Consider the following 20,077-nt stretch of genomic DNA (forward strand, 5'->3'; position numbering starts at 1 on the left):
GAGAGGCCACGACAGTGAGAGGCCCGCGTACCGCCAAAAAAAAAAAAAAAAAAAAAAAAAAAAAACGAAAAAACAAAACAACAACAAAAAACCCTTCTTTTCTTTTGGAAACTACGCCTTTCTCATCTCAGTGCTTGCCAGTAGATGGCGCTGACTCTGGTTCTCTGCTGGAGGGGAAAATCTCATGAGCAAGGCTGATCCAATGAAAATCAGGAGCCACTGAGCAACAGGTTGTCTGGTCCGTTAGGATCCTTAGCACTAAGGACCAGAAGGCCTGGAGGTGCCAGGAGCCACCTGTGCTACCACAGGGAGTCTACATGACAATGGAATCAACATGGAGGGAAGCAGAGCCACGAAACAGCAAGAAAGACCAGCCGCTTATGAAATTCGTTAAACCATTGGGTCCAATAGATCGGGTTCTCAGGGAGCAAATATTAGAGCCTGGGATAAAGATTTTGACCAAAGCTCAAAACCTGTGAAAGCAAGGAGGCAGAAGCAGGATTTGAGATAAGAAAGAAGTCAGACTGTCGTGGCCCAAAAAGCCTTGGTCATGCTGGAAGGAAGCTCTGGATTGAGCCCTCCCCACTAGAACTGTCCAGTGTTGGGCAGAAGGGGCTGACCCCTTATATCCTCTCCTTGTTCGGTCACCAGATGCAGGCAGTCCCTGGAAGGGCGAGACCCTGGGCAAGCGGCTCCTGTAGCCAAGGAGATCAGGAAGAAGCTGAGAGCTGGAGGCCACTGGCTGACCCCGCTGCCCACAGTGAGGCGGCGAGTCATTCTGGGTGGTACATCGCTGTGTCAACCACACAGCTCTAGTAGGAAGCACATGCTCAACCCAGTTATATGAGCCGTATAAACTCCCTATTTTCTTCAAGCCAGTTTGAGCTCAGTTACTTTTACTGCTCATCAAGAGAGTCCATGCTTCCCTTCAAAGTCACAGGTCCTCTGAAACTTCATGATTTCAGCAAAATAGACACTCCCGAAGTAGACTGGGGAGCCCAATTTAAACCCATACTCACCAACGCGAGGGCAGGCACGGCAGCTAATCAAGGCCCAAATCTGCAGTCTGCAGCTGGCTCAGACATTTCAAATGATCAAATACTGAAGACGGGAAATGTCTGTTTCATTGGGCTGAGGATTTTGTGATTAAAACTGCCGAGCCACTGGGCAAAAAGGACTTTGGTTTGGATGTCACAGAACAAAGAAAGTCCAGCATACTGACATCTGAATAAGCTTTATTATAATGGGAAGAAGACTTCTCAGTTTCATCTCTGGTCAGAAAGCTTCTCTCTAACCTATTTATCTCTCAGGAATTCTCATCCTCTCATAACAGAATGTGTCTGCTTCTCTGACAACAATGATTCATACATTAATAATGCCTTCTTTGTTCCTGCAAGTGACCAAGTTTGTAATAGTGAGCGTGAGAGGAAAATCCAACCAGCACTTCAGGCTCTTACCGGGGAGCGGTACTCATTAAATTATTTTCATATGTGCAGAAGTTCATTTTCATTCTTGGTAACTATTTTGTTAACCTTGTGAATTTCCAGCAATATTTCAATTTATAGCAATATAGCATAAAATTTGCAATTCCAACACCCCAATAAAATGATGTGAATACACATACATATTTCATTTTCAATATATATATTACACATATATCAAGAGGTGCAACAGCATATATCAATAAGCATGTGTAAGCGTGTATGCATAAGGCTGGAGAGAGAGACAGAGAGAGAGAGAAACCACAAAGACACCAATGTACGTCACGGTCTACAACTAAATAATGAATGATAATAGTGTAAGGATGAAGCATTGTTCAGCACCATTAGGTAATTGAAATTAACTTGATCTTGCTTGCCTTTAGAACCTTCCTTGTTGAAATGAGTAAATTATGTTTATAATCTCCTCTGGATAGACTGTTTTTTGTAGAGTTTCTTATACTGCAACTCACCTGACAGAATCCAATGCTTGGATTATCAAGTTTCTCAGGGTAATTTATGGAAGCAACAACAGTACATATGCTGTGGGTCTCGCCCCAAAACTTGTTTAATAAACATAAAAGCAAAAACAGAGCACTTGTTACCTCCAGAGTGTGGCGGGAGGCCACAGAGCAGGACAACTCCCTGTCCTTCACGCACTGACACTGTACTTCTCATTTTGGTTTTAAAATTTTCCAGATCTGATTTGAAAACAAAACAAAACAGAATTTCAGAAAGGACCATAAATTTAAAATGTTCACATAGAGACATTCCTCTTTTTTAGGATAATAAAAAATCCCATCTCAGGAACCTCAGGAGGAAAACATTTAACATTTGCTTTGAGAAAGAAAAGTAGGATTTTGATTTCTTTATTAAGGCTTCTAGAAATGCAGCAATAGAAACAAAAATACGTACCCACTAATCCTGTAAATTAAACCCACATATTCCTTTTTATCTGTAGCTGTAAAAAAATACAAACTGTTTTTATTATTGGTCAAATAATTTTTTTCAAGTATTTAATAAAGCAATTAAGGCAAATATTATTTTGATCACCAGTGGTTATCTTTAAAAACCATTTAATTTCCTTCAATAATAATCCAGGACAGCAAATTCCAATTCATATTCTCCAGCTTAAATTATAGCATGGAGAAAATTCTATGGGCTTCATTTTGAACAAAGCTTAAGCCTACGGGGAAAAAAAGAAGAAACATTTGTTTCTCTAAACTATGATTTAAAAAAAAAAGTACTGGTCTTCCCTGGTGGCGCAGTGGTTGAGAGTCCGCCTGCCGATGCAGGGGACGCGGGTTCATGCCCCGGTCCGGGAAGATCCCACATGCCGCGGAGCGGCTGGGCCCGTGAACCATGGCCGCTGAGCCTGCGCGTCCGGAGCCTGTGCTCCGCAACAGGAGAGGCCACAACAGTGAGAGGCCCGCGTACCGTAAAAAAAAAAGTACTGTGCATTCCATAGTTAATATATGCTGTGGTGTCACTTTCTGTATGAGAACAATTACACTGTCAATTTGTGAAAGAATATACTCATTTCATAGCTTTTAAGGGTTGATATAAATTGCCTATGTGGTGACTATGAAAAGTAAGGCAGTGTATGTATTTTAAAACACAACTTGAAAAATTTCAACTTTGAAAAATGCAAAAACCAAAATAATCTTCTTCAACTTGATAAAACTACCAACTGTAGACATGTATGAATTTTCTGCGCACCATAAATCAATACATCAATGGGAAATTAGAAGGCCTATGTGTTTCATTTTATTGTTACTGAAAAACAGTATTAAATTGCTAGCTTTTAAGCATGGAATAAAGCAATTCAGCAAAACTCACATATGTGTGACTATAAAAGGAGAAAAAATAGTGTTTATGGACTTATTTTATTCAGAAGTTACCCTACAAAAGTGATATAACGTAGCATTATATCATCTTAAATCTATAACCAAATGCAGCATTATCAAAACATTAAGGCTTTTGAAGTGTAACTGAGCTGGAACTGCAAAATTGTACCATCCAAATGTTTCCCAAAGACTAAGTGGAGGAGTACATCATATCAGAATGTAGCCTATACATGGAAAAATAATTTCAAATCATTATATTTTGACAACCAAGTATGCATCATAATTACTGATTTTCTGTCCAATTCCTTGTTTTCTTCTGTTATATAACTTCACATCATAAAACATATTTATCACTGATTTTACCTAGAATACACCAAAAAGGATAAAAAAAAGGTTCTACGGAAACTAACAATGTCTCTTCTCCTCCATAGGTGAAAACCTCTTTTGCCTAAACCCGAACACTGTCACAGGTTTGTCCATTGCTCTGGACATTTGCGGTGATACTATCTCTACAGTATATAAGGGCAAAGAACATTATTTTTGGATACCTGATGTGGCCAGTTCATGGAGAACATGCATTAGGAAGAGCAAACAAAAATAACTGTAGTGGCCTGAAGTGTTTTCCCGGCTTTTTTTTTTTTTTTTAACCCTAGGGACTATAGAGATCAAAGTAGTAAAAATATCCAAAAAGTCTCAGATTACTGAAATATCCTGGCAGATTATATATGCAACCTAAACCCAAGTCAAGGCTGCATATGGTCCAATCTTGACAAGAACTGTATCAGAACAAGCCCTGTTTAGGAGTCAAAGTAAATAAGAAGTCATTCCAGAAATTATTTGGTAGAAACCTCTCAGATTTTTCTTCCTGTCTCCTAATTCTTGCAAAATGTGACATTATTCACATTTTGTGAGCCTCTAATTAGCCAGATTTTAAGAAGAAACCAACTTCATAAAGAGCATCTACAAAGAACTACAACTAGCATCATATTTGATGGTGAAAGACAATGTTTTCTGCCAACATCAGGAATACGACAAGGATGTTCATTCTAGCCACTTGCAGCCAACATCATACTAGAAGTTCTGACCGCTGCAATAAGAAAAGAATAAAAAATAAGAAGCATACAGTTTCTAAAGGAAGAAATAAAATGACTCCTATTTGCAGATGATACGATTGTCTAAATAGAAAATAGGAAGGCACCTACAAAAACAAAAAGCAAACCAAAAAATTCCCACTGCAAAGTGAGTTATAAATAGGTCACAGGATACAATTTCTAGAGAGTAACAATAAACCTGCAGAAACCAAAATTAAAGACACAAAATTGCTTACAATCATTTCAAAGAAAATACAGTACTTAGGTATACAGATAATAAAACATACAAAGGATCTATATGCTGCAAGTTCCAAGATACTGATAAAAAAGAATCAGTCTAAATAAAGTGAAGACACCTACTGTGTTCATGGATTGGAAGATTCAGCATAGTTTCAACTGTCCCCCAATTGATAGATAGATTTAATGTAATTCCTGTCAAAATTCCAGCAAGGTTTTTGGTTGTTTTACTTTTATATTTTTTGTAGATGTAGGCAGGCTTGTGCTAAAACTTACATAGAAAAAGCACAGGCCCTAGAATAACTAAGACAATCTTGACTAAGAAGAATAAAGTGGAAAGAACCACTCTACCTAGTATTAAGACTTATTATGTAGCTACAATGAGCGAGACAGTGTGGGAACGGCAGAGGGACAGACACATAGAACAATGTAATAAAACAGAGAATCCAGAAACAGATGCACACAAATATGCTGAGCTGATTTTTGACATATGTGCAAAAGCAATTCAATGGAAGAAGGACAGCCGTTCAATAAACGGTGCAGGAGCAACTGGACAGCCATAGGGAAAAGAATGAACCTTGTCCTCAACCTCACTCATATATGAAAATTCAAAATGGATTTGAATGTAAATGTAAGACATAAAAATATAGAAATATAGACCTTTTAGAGAAAAATATAGGAGCACATCTTTGGGATCTAGGGTTAAGCAAAAAGGTTTTAGGCTTGACAGTAATAAACTGGACCTTACAAAATTTAAAACTTTTGCCTTGTGAAAGTGCATGGGAAAAGGATGAAAAGACAGGCAACAGGAGAAAATATTTTCAAATCGCTTATCCAGTAAAGGAATAGTATCCAGAATAAGTCCTCTTAAAACTCAATAGTAAAAAACGAAACTATCCATTTAGAAAATGGGCAAAACAATGAACAGGCATTTCACTGAAGAAGATACAGAGATGGCAAATAAGGACATGAAAAATGTTCAACATCATTAGTCATCAGGGAAACAGAAATTAAAACTGCAATGAGGTATCACGGCACACCTATCAGAATGGTTAGCAACCCCTATCAGACCTACAGCGACAACACTAAACCCCATAAAGGATGTGGAGAAACAGAATCGCTCATACATTGTTGGTGGCTGTATGACTGTACAGCATTTCACAGCCACTCTGGAAGCAGTTTGATAGTTTCTTCAAAAACTAAACACACAATTGCCATATGATCCAGCCATCGCACTCTTGGGCATTTATCCCAGGGAAGCAAAAACATATTTTCACAAGAAAACCTGTACAGAAAAGTTTGTACAGCTTTATTCATAATAGCCCTGAACTGGGGACAACCCAGATGTCCTTCAATGGATGAACGGTTAAACAAACAGTAGTGCACACATTTCCTGGAATACTACTCAGCAATAAAAAGCAATGGACTATTGACACACCCCACACTTGGATGAATCTTCAGAGAATAATGCTAAGTGAAAAAAAGCAATCCTGAAAGGTTACATGCTGTACGACTCCATTTATATAATATGTTTAAAATTACAGAATTTCAGAAACAGAGGATGCATTAGTGGTTGTCAGTGTTTAGGGAAGTTGGGGCAGGGATATGGGTGTGGTTATAAAAGGGCACTGTGAGGGATCTCGACCACAGTGTGGATACACAAACTATACATGATACCATTATAGAGAACTAAATACACACACACACAAACACACACACACACACAAATAAGGACATATACAACTGGGGAAATCCGAATTAAAAAACAAAGATAAAATCCAGCTCTCCATATTTTTTTACTTTCTTTCCTCTTCCTCCACCCCACCTACAGGCCACAAGTGGCTCACCTTGATTGCCTTTCTGGTCACCACCTATGCTGTGCTGCTCTAAGATATCCCAAGTTCTGGTCACACCCTGGAGACAGTATCTCCCAAGATATCAAACGGAGGTATGCAGAGCCAGGAGAGAAATACACTCCTTACTTTGACTGCTTTTCCTATGAATATTCACATGGACCATTCCTGGTATATAAAATACTCTACCTTGACACCTGTCTGTTAATTTTATTTATTGGGCTAGGTTTTCTATGGACTGCTCAAACACTTCACACTTTCAGGTTGATCTCCCCTAGAGGGGTGGGATAGGGAGGGTGGGAGGGAGACGCAAGAGGGAGGAGATATGGCGATGCATGTATATGTAGAGCTGATTCACTTTGTTTTACAGCAGAAACTAACACACCATTGTAAAGCAATTATACTCCAATAAAGATGTTAAAAAAAAAAGACATGGGTTCAAGTCCTGGTCTGGGAAGACCCCATGTGCCATGGAACAACTAAGCCCATGCGCCTAGAGCCCGTGCTCTTCAACTAGAGAAGCCACCGCAATGAGAAGCCCGCGCACCGCAACGAAGAGTAGCCCCCGCTGGCCGCAACTACAGAAAGCCCGTGCACAGCAACGAAGACCCAACGCAGCCAAAAAAAAACCAGTAAAGTTTCTAAGGGAAAATTCTACCATGGCAGGCTATAGGTGTGTCCTAGGAAAACAAAAATAGTTCCTTATGTAAAAACAATGGCTTGCTCAACAAGTTCAATAGTATCTTAGTTTTCCTTCCCCAAAAGCAGAGCCAAGAAAGGACTTGAGTGATCTGCGGTATATGGAAGATGATCTCGGAAAGTAGGAGGGAAGGAGTGGGGTGAATAAAAGAGGGATGGAAGAAAAGCCACCAGCTGGTTACATTACTGAAGCTGCTACTGTAGTCAATAAGAGATTGATTCTGCATGAACCTCTGATAAGTGTACAGAATGCCTTCTAGAACCATCACCTTGAAAGACGGGAGTCAGGGGTATTTGAATACAGGCTCCCAACCTTACAGTGAAGGGTTTTCCCTGGGGGCAATCATTTTCCCCTACCCATCAGAGCTCTCACTGTGAACTTTCATGGAACTGTCCACCCCCCACTGCACATTAATCAGAGGTGGGCAGAGGGGATTTAATACATTTGGGGAATACCAAAAATGTCTACTGCAAATAGATTTCATACTTAAAAGCCCAGCCTTTTTCCAGGTTTTACAACAGGTTTGTGTTGTAAGTTTCCAAGCAGACTTACATATTCAGCATTTTCTAAGCCTCCTTAGGGAACAGGGAAGTACTTAATAAGATCTTAACATCTTCAGGAACTGTCTTTGCTTTTTATACACAGTTGAAATACTGGTACAATGGGTGAACTCTAAGCACCTAGGAATACTTTACAAGACCTTTCCCCACAAATATATCATAATTCAGCTCCTTCCCTGCTTCTCATCACCCCACTGCTCCAGCAACCCCAACTCTCAGCCACATACACTGAAACAATAACAAACTATTTGGATTTCCCCAAGCACAAAACGCTTGTCAAAAATCACGCAACTGTGCTCTCCCACTCCTTCACTGACGTTGCACTTTTATTCATCTTCAAAACCAGCTTCATCCACATCCCTTTCTTGAAACTCTCGAAATTACCTCCATCCTTTCAATTCTGTTTATTTATTTATTTATTTAGGCTGTGTTGGGTCTTCGTTGCTGCGCGCAGGCTTTCTCTAGTTGCAGCAAGCAGGGGCTACTCTTCGCCACAGTGCGCGGGTTTCTCACTGCGGTGGCTTCTCTTGTTGCAGAGCATGGGCTCTAGGCGCGCGGGCTTCAGTAGTTGTGGTGTGCCAGCTCAGTAGTTGTGGCTCGCAGGCTCTAGAGTGCAGGCTCAGTAGTTGTGGCGCAGGGGCTTAGTTGCTCCGTGGCATATGGGATCTTCCCAGACCAGGGATCGAACCCGTGTCCCCTTCATTGGCAGGCAGATTCTTAACCACTGTGCCACCAGGGAAGCTCCCAATTCTGTATTTTCTGTATTTTTCTATTTTTCCATTTTGTTCTCCTATCCTGGGGGTCCACCAAGATTAGAACACTGTCATTTTCATCTTTGTATCTCTAGGCTATTACATATTTGTTGGCATTGTGTGGGTCATCAACATACATTTGCATCCATCATATCATTTTCCTTGGAATCTCCATGGTGGGTCCCCCACCGAAGCTGAATCCTCTGTGACTGGGTTGCAGATTTCTTAACTTTCTACCAGTGAGACTTAGGAAAAGAAAACAGGAGTGGGCCCACCAGGGATCCTGTCTTTGCTCCACCATAATCCAGACCTGCAAGACTGGGGAGTTACCCCTTGATCATCTGTGCTTCCCAGATTTTTATTTGTAAACTGGGGACAACACCTGCCCTCTGAACCTCACAGAGTTTTTTGAGAGAGGCTCTCTAGCATCGTAGATCTGCAAGCCCTTTGATAAATAAATAGAATTATAGAAGTGCAAGGTTCCCTTATTCCTTCTGAGACTCTGGTTTTACAACTCTCCTTACTTCAGTCTCTCTCATCTCATCTATGATTTCAAACATGCAAAGATCACTTCATCTAAAAAGCAAAATATATCTTCCAATAACTCCCATGCTCCACTTTTCTTAAACAAATCCTCCTTCCCCCCACGACCATCTCTCTGTTTCCTTCCACTTTTTAACTTGGATTGAATTTAAGTCTCGGTCCTCTGGAGTCAGATAAACCCATCTACAAATCCCTTTCCTGAAACTTAAGCGTTTGACCTGTGGTAGATTACTTCACTTGTTGATCCACAGTTTCATCATCTGTAAACTGAGGATAATAATAGCAATTATCTCTGCTATTGTTGTGAGAAAGAAATAAGACAGTCTACATCATTTACTTAAAATGGTGTGTTCAAAAAATAATAGCTATCATTTTTCTTTACATCCTCTCATAGATCTCACCATGTCTGAAGCTTTTACCATTGTGCCTATACCAAAGATGTGCTCATCAAAATTTTGATTCAAAACATGCATTTTCTGCATGCCTTCCAGACACATTTTGGCTATTCATCTCATATTCAACATTTCATTTTCCTACGCTTAGAGTAGTCCCTACAAAACCCTACAACTTCCATCATTGTGTTGTTACTTTCTAAGACTCCCACCTCCAATTTGTCACTCCTCATTCCTACTTTTGTTTAATCCATTCCATTTTATCATGTTAATTGTTTTGCAAAGTTCAGCCTCTTTCGTCCGATTTCTAATTTCTCACTACCACCGTTTTAATTTTACTGGAAAATTTTTATGATGCAAATTCACCTGGCGTGTATTAAGCATATGGCTCCAGTATGCTTGTCTATCAAAACTCTGCATCGCCAACGTCATAAGAATATGCTCTACCAAAACTGACTAATTTCACATATGAAGGAATTAATGGATGAAGGAATTTGCTAGGCTGTGTGATAGAATTTCCTGGAATTTATCTCATTTAATTTTCACAAAAGCTCTATTTAAAGGTATCATTTTTCCATTTTCCAAAAAAGCTGTGGCTCAAAGAAATTACAGACTTTGACGAAGGTGATGCAGTGAGAGGTGGAGCCAGTTCAACTGATTTCAAGTCCAGCTCTTTTCATCTTTATAGTATGGGATAAGTCCATCCAACCTTTGGGCTGGTCTCCCCACCTGCGATCTCTCCCCTCCCATCCAATCCATCTGTCTTGTGCCCAGAGAGTTGAGTTCAGTTTTCTTCATAAAACACATATCCAGTTTTCAATACCTGCTCAAAATTTTACATGAATTTCTCATTGCCTAGATGATGAAGTCCATTTTCTTGTCTTAACATTCAGTCATTCACTTGACACGTATGTATTAGTATGTGTACATATATATGTATATGTGTGTGAAATATGTACCTATGTTCCAGGTATTGCCACAAAAGAGCTCGGTTTGTCATCTGGAGTATTTCGGCTTCTAAAGCTTTACTTATGCCCCATCATTCTCCTTTCAACTTATGTTAAGCATCTATATTTCAAGGTCTAGTTAAAAATGTTCACGCTTTGTGAAGGAAGAATTCTCCGATAATTCTGGACTACATGATAACTGAGTTTTAGATTAGTCTGTCTCACAAGACTAAGGCTGAGGGCTCAGTTCACCTCCATCTCCTTTTTGCCTTCCACAGACCTCAAAAAGCACCTATCCAGTACAAATGGCTTCAACTCAAGCAGTATGATTTGTCCCCTCTAGAAAAGATACCGTCCACTGTTAAGAGCACACAGAATGCTTGTGCCTAGTAGCTGCTCTCTAGCAAGCCCTTCTGCTTCCATCAGTTGAACTGCCTGTATTTATTAACAGAACTGAATCACCCTTTTTACATGAAATTAAATTACTAGTGAAATACTTAAAAAGTTGAGGGAATAAGTGTGTGAAAAAAAGGGAACTGTTGTTTATAAAAAAAATTTTAAACTTCTGAAAAACTCAACGAAAGCAATTCACCCTTTCCCAAGATTGATGCTAAAATAGAATACATGATGCAAAATACCATAAAAGCTTATAAATAAAAAAATAAAAATCTTTAGACTATTTCTGTACCCAGATTACTTAAGAAATATTTTTTAAATTATCACTCAAATTCAAAGAAAAACAATAGCTGGAAATCACAGGAGATTCATAATAGGTGTGTTTTATACAAATAACACAACGAATTCCTACCTTCCATCAACGAAGAGTGCTTGGCACTGCATTAAAAAACAAAAAGCAGAAGACGTATATAGTTTCATGTTTTAAGCAAAAATAAAATTGTTATAATAAAAGATAACTTTTCTTTAAATGATTACCTATTTTAATTTATTAAGGAGCTTTTCAATTAAGAGCCCAACTACTGGTCCTGACTATATCAAATAAAAAAGCCCCTTATGTATTTGGGAAAAACTTAATGCTGGATTATTAAATCAAACAACAAAAATTAAGAATAATGTTTCTGATATTGACAGTTTTGCTCTTCCAGTATATTAAATCTAAGAAAAAGAAAAAAAAAACTCTTCCCAGTTGATTATGGATATTAATTTCACCTGTAATACTAAATTTTAAAACATGAACAGTTTAATGTAAGCTGAACAGTACTATAAATCTTACCTTCTGAAAATTTTTTCTTCTTATACTTCATGTACCTTAAAAAAGCTAGCTTTATCATTAAAACCACATGTAAAAAATTTATGTGGCAATACTACAAATCATTTTCCTTCTCTTTGAAACTAAGATCTCCAAGTATACCAGAGGTTTGAGATAATTCAGAAAATCTGCATGAAAACCGTATTTTAAAAGTCAGTTTGATTTTAACACGGCCATAGAAAAAGCCAGCATTCATACATAAAACGTTACCGAATATAGAGAACTATTTTCAAGACTATCTAAGAATGTTATATTTCAGAAACTAACCATCATTGGGTGTGTCACAGAGGAATTCTAATGATTAGTTATACAAGGATGTGCTTGGTCTTTTCACTTAGAAATGTCTACTTGCCAATTTGGAAATAAAAAGATCACATAAAATGACAATATTCTGAATATCTGAACAAATCACGCCACTTCAATGCAGTTATCAATGCAGTTATAATATTCTCAAACGTTTTAAAAAAGCTTTTTAACAGCCTAGATTAAAATGTCTTAGTGGCTTCTTCAGCAAAGAATTTGAAGTTAGATTTCCGTTAGAGTCTCTGCTACTAAAACAAGCTCTGTGGTTTTATACAATTTTCTCAGACTCTTTGATATGCAGATTCTTCTGAAAAATGCAGATAATATGACCTGCGTTAGAAACATGCTGAGAGGTTATGTGAGAAAATAAACGCAAAATTCTTGGAATGTATTAGGTGCTCAGTAAGTATTAGCAAGCTGCTTCCCCTCCCCGGGCAAGGATAAGCTCTAGATATCCTTCTATCCTCATCAATCCAGACCTATGTCATTCAAACCCAGATGAAAGTATCCTTTCTCATTTGAAGCCTTCAACAGTTATTCCAGTTTGTCTATATTTAGCCTCTTGCTTTCAACAAGCATGTCTGTCTTCCCAGGAACATCATAATTTCTATTGTTTTCCCCCTGCAATTAGTAGAATAGATGCTAAGTAATACTTGTTGAAATTCAACACTTGAGGTGAGTTTTTTTAAAAAAAGCTCCTGTTATTTGCTAAACTGGCTGAGTCACTGAGACTGTTTATACATTTCATGGAACAGTTGCCATTAAGACACATGTGATTTTAGCAACGAATATACGGTGTTACATTATATGCTTACTTCTATCCATTATTAGAATAATGGAAAATAAATTAGCATAATGCAATAACCCTCCAACACTACAAGAAAAAATATCAGATACTGAATCGTTACCCTTACTTATAAATAGTTTTTTTTGAATCATTTTTGAATGATTCCCTCAGCAGCACATTACCAGACTAACAGCAGGGATCACAGATGATAAGAACACCTATGGTCTGGCATTCAAAGATCACCTTTGTTACAGAGAAAGAAGCTAATTAGATTTATTTTAATTATATGATCACTTCATACTGACAATTTTCATCAAAAAGAGAAAGAGAGAGACACACATCAAAGATTAGTTATGGACCGCCTGAAAAAAATACTTACCTAACTCAAGTTAAATGAAGATTACTTTCTAAAGAATCAAAATGACTTACATGTGTACAGACCTCTTGAGATTGACATAGTTTATCTCATATGATTCTCAGCAATAATCTGTGAGACAGGCAATGCATATATAATTATTCCCAATTTTTATAAGAGCAAACCAAGTCCAGGAGAGGTTAGATTTTGCCCAAAGCCATGCTGCTAATTAAGTGTCAGAGCCAGGCAGGTGACACATCCTCTGATTTCTAACTTGGAGAAAAAGGAGGACCGTCATATCTGAATTACAGTTTAAGCTTTTGACTCCTTTTCAGTCTTTAGAAGTTCTACCTTAGAAAACTGAAATGGATAATTCGCAAGTCATATTTAAGGTATGTTCATTCTTTCAATCATTCATTCAAATTATTCAACAAGTGCCTAACAAGGCTGAAAGAAGATGTCTTTACTCTTCTGAAACTTGGCAACTCGTTTCTTAACCATGCAGTGCCTTGGTTTCCTCTTTGTCAACAAGTAGGGATAACACCCACCCAGGAATCCCCTTGGGGTTTGATATAACAATCAAAGGTAATGATCAAGGAAATAGAGCTTTCAAAGTGTAAACGACAGCGAAATATTTAGGTGTAAATGCTCCTATTTCTCATCACTCTATAACCTTATGTAGCTTCATGTTTCTTCAAAGTCATTATACAATATTGTAGAATGTATTTACTGTTTATTTATTTAGTACCCCCCCGCATCCTGGCTAGAAAGTAAGCTTCACAAAAGTATAGTCTTTCTTCTGCTTCATTTTTACATCCTGGGCACATATTACGTGTTATATGTTATCATATGATTTCAATAAAGCCTCTCACTCTCTTATGCCCCTATATTAACAACACATAAAAACTAATTTGTCTATTGGTGAAAGATTTATAATATCTTAGATCATTAACTCGGGCACAGCTGATGTCTGTTGTTCTGTTGCAGAGCTCCTGAATTATTAACTTAAAGCTTAAGTTACAAAGTTACAAAGAAAAATAGCTAAAAAAACAATCTCCCCCAAAATATAACTGTGAAATTTAAAGAAATGTGTGTATTTCTCCCTAACTTTAACACTGGCCACTTACTGTGTCATGTACATCTATTTTAAAACTTTTATAAACAAATGTACAAAATTTAAAACTAATAGGGAATAACAAAAATCTACATGTGTAACAATGATTTCTTGTTAATTTCTATGAGGTCTTTAAAAATATTTAACCCAGAAAAAAATCAACCTAAGATATATTTAAGAAAATAAAGGCATATGTTGTCATTTTAACACCAAACCCTAAAATAAACTAAAGCATAATAGACGGATATAAATATTATGATAGCACAGCCTGCTTGTTGCCATGGAAACATCACTATCAGCAGACCTCTGAATGTGCATTTGCCTATGTTTCTCTGAAGAAAGCAAGCACAAATTCATACTACTTGTTTTCTTTGTAAGTTATATCTGAGTTCTGGAATAAGCAAAGTACAAGAGTGCAGTTCCGTGCTACAGAAATGCATTACACATGATACTAGGTGACACATGGCTCCATTAGTCTACTAGATCCCCTACACTTCAGTACTTAAAGAACTCCTGAAAAAGGTTTCTTGGTTTAAATTTTTAAAGCACAAACATGTAAACAAATTAGAAAGCAATTAGGGCAAATATGCTGATGCAGAGGGTAAAATAAAGTGAAAATGGGACAAATGTAAATATAGTGTTGTCAGAATAAATGGGCCAACTTATTAAATGGGTTATATTACCCTTTGGACCTGTTCATTGAAAGTGCCAGCAATCATGAAGCTGGTAGGAGAAATGCACTCCATCAGTTCTGTAGAGGATGCTTCTTTCCATAAATGAATCTTCTGCATTTAACCAACACGAAAACTTAGGTTACCATTCTAACCATTCTAAATATTCTAAAATATTTCTCCCTAAGTATATATTCTGTAAGCTTCACTTTCTGAACACTGAGATTGCTACATTCCTGTTCTATTCAATTTCGTTTCTTGTTTAATGATAACATAATCAGGTGGGAGGCTGTTACAGTAAAACAGATTAGATGGGAAATGTGTCCAAAGTAAGACTGTAGAAATCAGAGAGGAAGAGAGGGATTTTAGCAATACCTCTACAAGATAAAATTAGACAATCAATATTGTGTGGAAATACTGATAAAAAAGAAAGGGCTGTGCTTCCCTGGTGGCGCAGTGGCTAAGAGTCTGCCTGCCGATGCAGGGGACACGGGTTCGTGCCCTGCTCCGGGAAGATCCCACATGCCGCGGAGCGGCTGGGCCCGTGAGCCATGGCCGCTGAGCCTGCGCGTCCGGAGCCTGTGCTCCGCAACGGGAGAGGCCACAACAGTGAGAGGCCCGCGTACCGCAAAAAAAAAAAAACAAAAAACAAAACTACTCGTGTTTTATGAATGCTTTCTACTAGAATCAGTGAAATTAAAGAGAAATGCTTTAATAAGATATGTATTTAACTAAGACAGTAGGCAAAAGTAGTGCTATTAAGGCATTAATTTGGAAAGCAATACATTTTATGCAGTACCTTGATGTGCATCACCAAAGCAACGGTAACAAAAATGAGGAATGTGACAATCATGCTAGTGGAGAAAGATGTGCTCCCCGTCATTAGGAATCACAGGACAAGAGAGGGCCTCTGTGATGGCATCAGCATATACTCTTCATCAGCGTTTGAAAAAAACAGGGGAAACTCTAGTAATTTGCCTATGCTTATTGGTCTGGAGACCTGATGTCAGGCCTGCCACCCATGGCTGCACAGGAATCCTAGGTAACATACGGTAATCTAGCAGCCAAAGAGCTGGGTTATTAAATACCCTGACCATTCCTCTTCCCACTCTCCAACTGCCTACCACTGCCTCCCATTAGCCAAAACCACCCAAAAGCCACACGGCAAGGGAACCCTCTGATGTAGTCCATATGGGTCTCCTTGGGCAGACAACAGGGTTGAAAGTGGATGTGGAAGGACAGATGGAAGACAACTAGCACAGCTTGTTTTTTTCATTGTTTTCTTGTCAACCAAGTGAATAAGGAGATCAGTAATTACATGGAAAATAAGACATACTAAGATGCTCCCCCAAACATTTTTAATTGAATTTAGTTGAAGGATCTGGCATTTTTGTCTCCAGTGAGGTCACAATAGTCCTCTCACCACCTGTCCTATTTTCAAGTTCAAGATTTACCATCAACTTTCTCTCTTAGAATGAATGACCTGGTTTTCAGACGTTATTATCCCTTAGGTGAGGAGCGCATAATGAGCTCCACTGCTCCAAGTTTTTAATGGTAGGAAAAGGGATCGTTTAGACCTCAAATTAAATCGCTCTACTTGAAAAACATGATGCATTTTATAATGAAGAGATGAAAACAACCTCAATAGGTTGTTTTTTCAGCTACTTGGAGAATAACTCATTCTGGCAGATCCATCGGGATGCAGCCCAGCTTCCAACTGCACGATCCACTGCAGCCCACAGCCTGATGTCATTTCATGGATGAGGCACTCAGCTGGGAACATGTGCTTTAAGATTTTCCAGGTTAAAGCTTTGTCTTCTATGCTACATGGGGCAGAACTCTAGGGTTTTTAACCAACTGCTTACACACATACTCAACCTGATTCAAAGATCTTCTATGGACAGTGAATCTTTCCAGGCTACCTTCAGGAAATCCGTGATACACACCCACAATGAAATCGGTGAGCCCAGGGTCTAGGTGAGAATAAGAAGGCAACTTCACCTTCCTTCCTTGTTTACATCCGTTACAAACAAATATTTTTGCGGGGTGGAAAGACGCATAAGTAGGTGGGCTTCTTTTAACCAACAACATAGAATAACAACAGAACCACTAGATACCAGTTTCACCTCAGGACACTAGATAAAAAGGGATTGAGACATTTGTCTTGGTCTAGAAAATCAAAGACTGTGATAATGTAAATACAAACTCTCTAGTCATCCTTATTCTCCAATATGCGCAATTTATTATTTTAACTTAGGGCAGGAGAAGGCAAACCACTTGGATGACTCTGACAAGTGCATAACATAGAGTATAATAGGCTCTCAAGTCAGGGTGCCACTTGGTAACCCAAGCAACTCAAATTACTTAGCCTCCCTACACACACCTAAGGTTCTAAGATGTAAAACAAGGAGAACAGTATTATATACATTTCTGGGGTTTTTGGGTTTTTTTTTTTGCTGTACACAGGCCTCTCACTGTTGTGACCTCTCCCGTTGCGGAGCACAGGCTCCGGATGCGCAGGCTCAGTGGCCATGGCTCATGGGCCCAGCCATTCCGCGGCATGTGGGATCTTCCTGGACCAGGGCACGAAGCCGTGTCCCTGCATTGGCAGGCGGACTCTCAACCACTGTGCCACCAGGGAAGCCCCTCTGGGGTTTTTTTGAAGATTAAATGAGAGACCATATACAGGGACAGTATAAACCCTAAATATTAGCTATTATTATAAGGCATCAGCCCAACCAGAAGTGTCTTTCATGGCTGTATTTAAGTGTCTATTCATGGCCTTTCATGGCAAGGCCCTCAGTCTACCAGAATAATACATTTCACAAATATTTTTCTCTCTTTTGCAAAACATTCCTTGTTTTCTCTGTTATACAATATCCATCACTATACATCCCACATTCATCCATGCTTATTTAGTTCAAGGAACACAGTCTCTTCTGACAGCCATATATGCTTTCTATAACCTAGATGAAAAATGTATAAGCCAACATGTTTCATTTGGTTATAGCTATCAGGATACTTCCCAGCTGTTAGAATCAATATCTCCCAGGTGCCTCTAATTCTTTTCAATGGTCTTCTTCCATTTTTATCTGTGATTGTCCTATTTCGTACTAATTTCCTTCTGTAAGCCAACTCAAGTCTTTTCAGAAGCCACTGAGTATAAATCATGAAGAAATATCTATGTATTTATAATAAAATTAATGGAGATTCATTGTGCCTTCTTATCGCATCTGCTCTGGGGCCATTTCATTGGCAACTGACATCCTACCACAAGAAATACAAAGTAGGAGAAAAAGACTGAAAATTAAATTGATCATTTTTTAGATGAGATTCTGAGTCTTAAATCATACCATTACAGTAAAGAGTTTAAATCTGAATTATTTATATACTCTTTTAGAACACTAATCTCTTTAGTCATCTTTGCTCAATTAAAAAGAAAACCAGCCATCATTTTTAATAGAGAAAAGAATGAAATTCACTTTGGTTTATAACAGTCAGCAGGGAAGCATGTTTAAAGTGTAGATTCCCAGGCTCCAACTCTAAAGATTCTGATTCTGCAGATGGGGGAAGCCCTGTGGATTTATTAAATAGAAAATATATATAAATATAAATATAAAATAGATATGTCCGGCTAGTGATTTGAGGGCCACACATTTTAATATTGTGCATAAAGGGGTAGTCTACTTGATAGGCAGAAAAACCCGCTGACAGAATTTATGTTTCTTTAAAATGTAAGCCTGGGTTGACTGAAGTCATTTCGATTCTGACATTTACCAAAAGCCATTTGGCATTACTTGCTCTTTTTCCAAATATTCAGGAGAACAACTGACTACTCCATTATGGAGTAAGTAAAAAATATGTACGCAGGACCCTAAGATCCAGAGGAATATCCTCGGAACCTCGTCCTTAAACAAGGGAAGTGTTTGAAACTTCTGGACACTTAAGGCAATTTAATTCCATGTTTCTCAAAAGAGCACGTTAAAGTATATTTCTTACTTTAATGATAATTTTTGGGATCATAAGTAGTTACATAATCATTTAGTAGCAAGAGAATGAAATACACTGAGTGTATTCCCCTCACCCCTTACCTAAAAGATGAAAACAGTCTTTCACTTTCAGGCTTATGAAAATTAAGTTACCCAATTTCTAAAACATAGTAGGGTTTGAGTAAATGGTAGCTGGAAGCATCTTCTACTTTGGTAGGCAAGGTTTTATATTCTGCTTTGTAACTATCTGAAATACACTTGACCTACATACAGTTTTTGGATACACAGTTTTAAAAAAAGGCCTTTGAATCTTCTAGTTATAAAAACATAGACATATACCAAGTATTCAATTTCCTGCGCACATCAGGGACTCAATGCTTTAGACTAATTACACATATGTGCAGTCCATACGTTATTCTGAATTTAAGGACTTGATCACTCCAAAAGCTCAGTTCCAAGTTGGTTTGACTGGAGAACTCAGAACACGAAGTACTTAACTTTAACACTATTATTCTTAAGCATCTGCCTCGACCTTCATGGCTCTGAGAGCGCTAGAAGCCTATGAGATCTTGATCAGCCCCTGCGCCAGTTATCAACTTCTGTGTAACAACCACCTCCAATAAATTAGTGGCTTACAATAACAATAATAATTTTTTTCTTCCCAAATATGCAGTGTGGCCAGGGCTCAGCAGGGAACTCTCGTCTCTGCTCCATGTGACATCAGGTAGGGCAGCTACTTGGGACTGGAACGTTTTCTTCCAAGACAGCGAGTTGACAATGACTGTCAGCAGGGAGTTCAGCCAAAGTTTGTATTTATACTTTATTATCAACTATGTGCCTAAGGCAGTAAAACGGGGATAAGAGAATAATATCATTTACCTCAACCAAATGAAGTAAGACACCCCTCCCAGAAACTACCCCAACAACAACAAAAAAAACACTATTCACATTTAAAATAGCATTTGTAGCAGTGGGGTAGGAGAAGCTAAGGAGCCATTCCTACTGCCCTTTTAAAATAATTAGGCCAGGGCTTCCCTGGTGGCACAGTGGTTGAGAGTCCGCCTGCCGATGCAGGGGACACGGGTTCGTGCCCTGGTCCGGGAAGATCCCACGTGCCGCAGAGCAGCTGGGCCCGTGAGCCGTGGCCGCTGAGCCTGCGCGTCTGGAGCCTGTGCTCTGCAACGGGAGAGG

General features: G+C 38.6%; 1 protein-coding gene across 8 annotated transcripts in view; it reads right to left on the minus strand.

The window, feature by feature from the left end:
• The window catches only part of CNTN3 (contactin 3), a 321,933-nt gene that overhangs the window by 145,143 nt on the left and 156,713 nt on the right, over window positions 1-20,077 (minus strand). For all 8 annotated transcript variants that reach the window (XR_004528605.2, XM_033865296.2, XM_019947642.3 and 5 more), the window contains exon 5: window positions 2,084-2,179. Coding sequence is in view for 7 of the 8 variants with exons in the window: in XM_033865296.2 (XP_033721187.1) it covers window positions 2,084-2,179 (96 nt within the window). In the remaining variant the exon portion in view is untranslated. The remainder of the gene's footprint in view (window positions 1-2,083; window positions 2,180-20,077) is intronic.

The sequence above is a fragment of the Tursiops truncatus genome, chromosome 10, assembly GCF_011762595.2.
Source record: "Tursiops truncatus isolate mTurTru1 chromosome 10, mTurTru1.mat.Y, whole genome shotgun sequence".
Lineage (NCBI taxonomy): Eukaryota > Metazoa > Chordata > Mammalia > Artiodactyla > Delphinidae > Tursiops > Tursiops truncatus.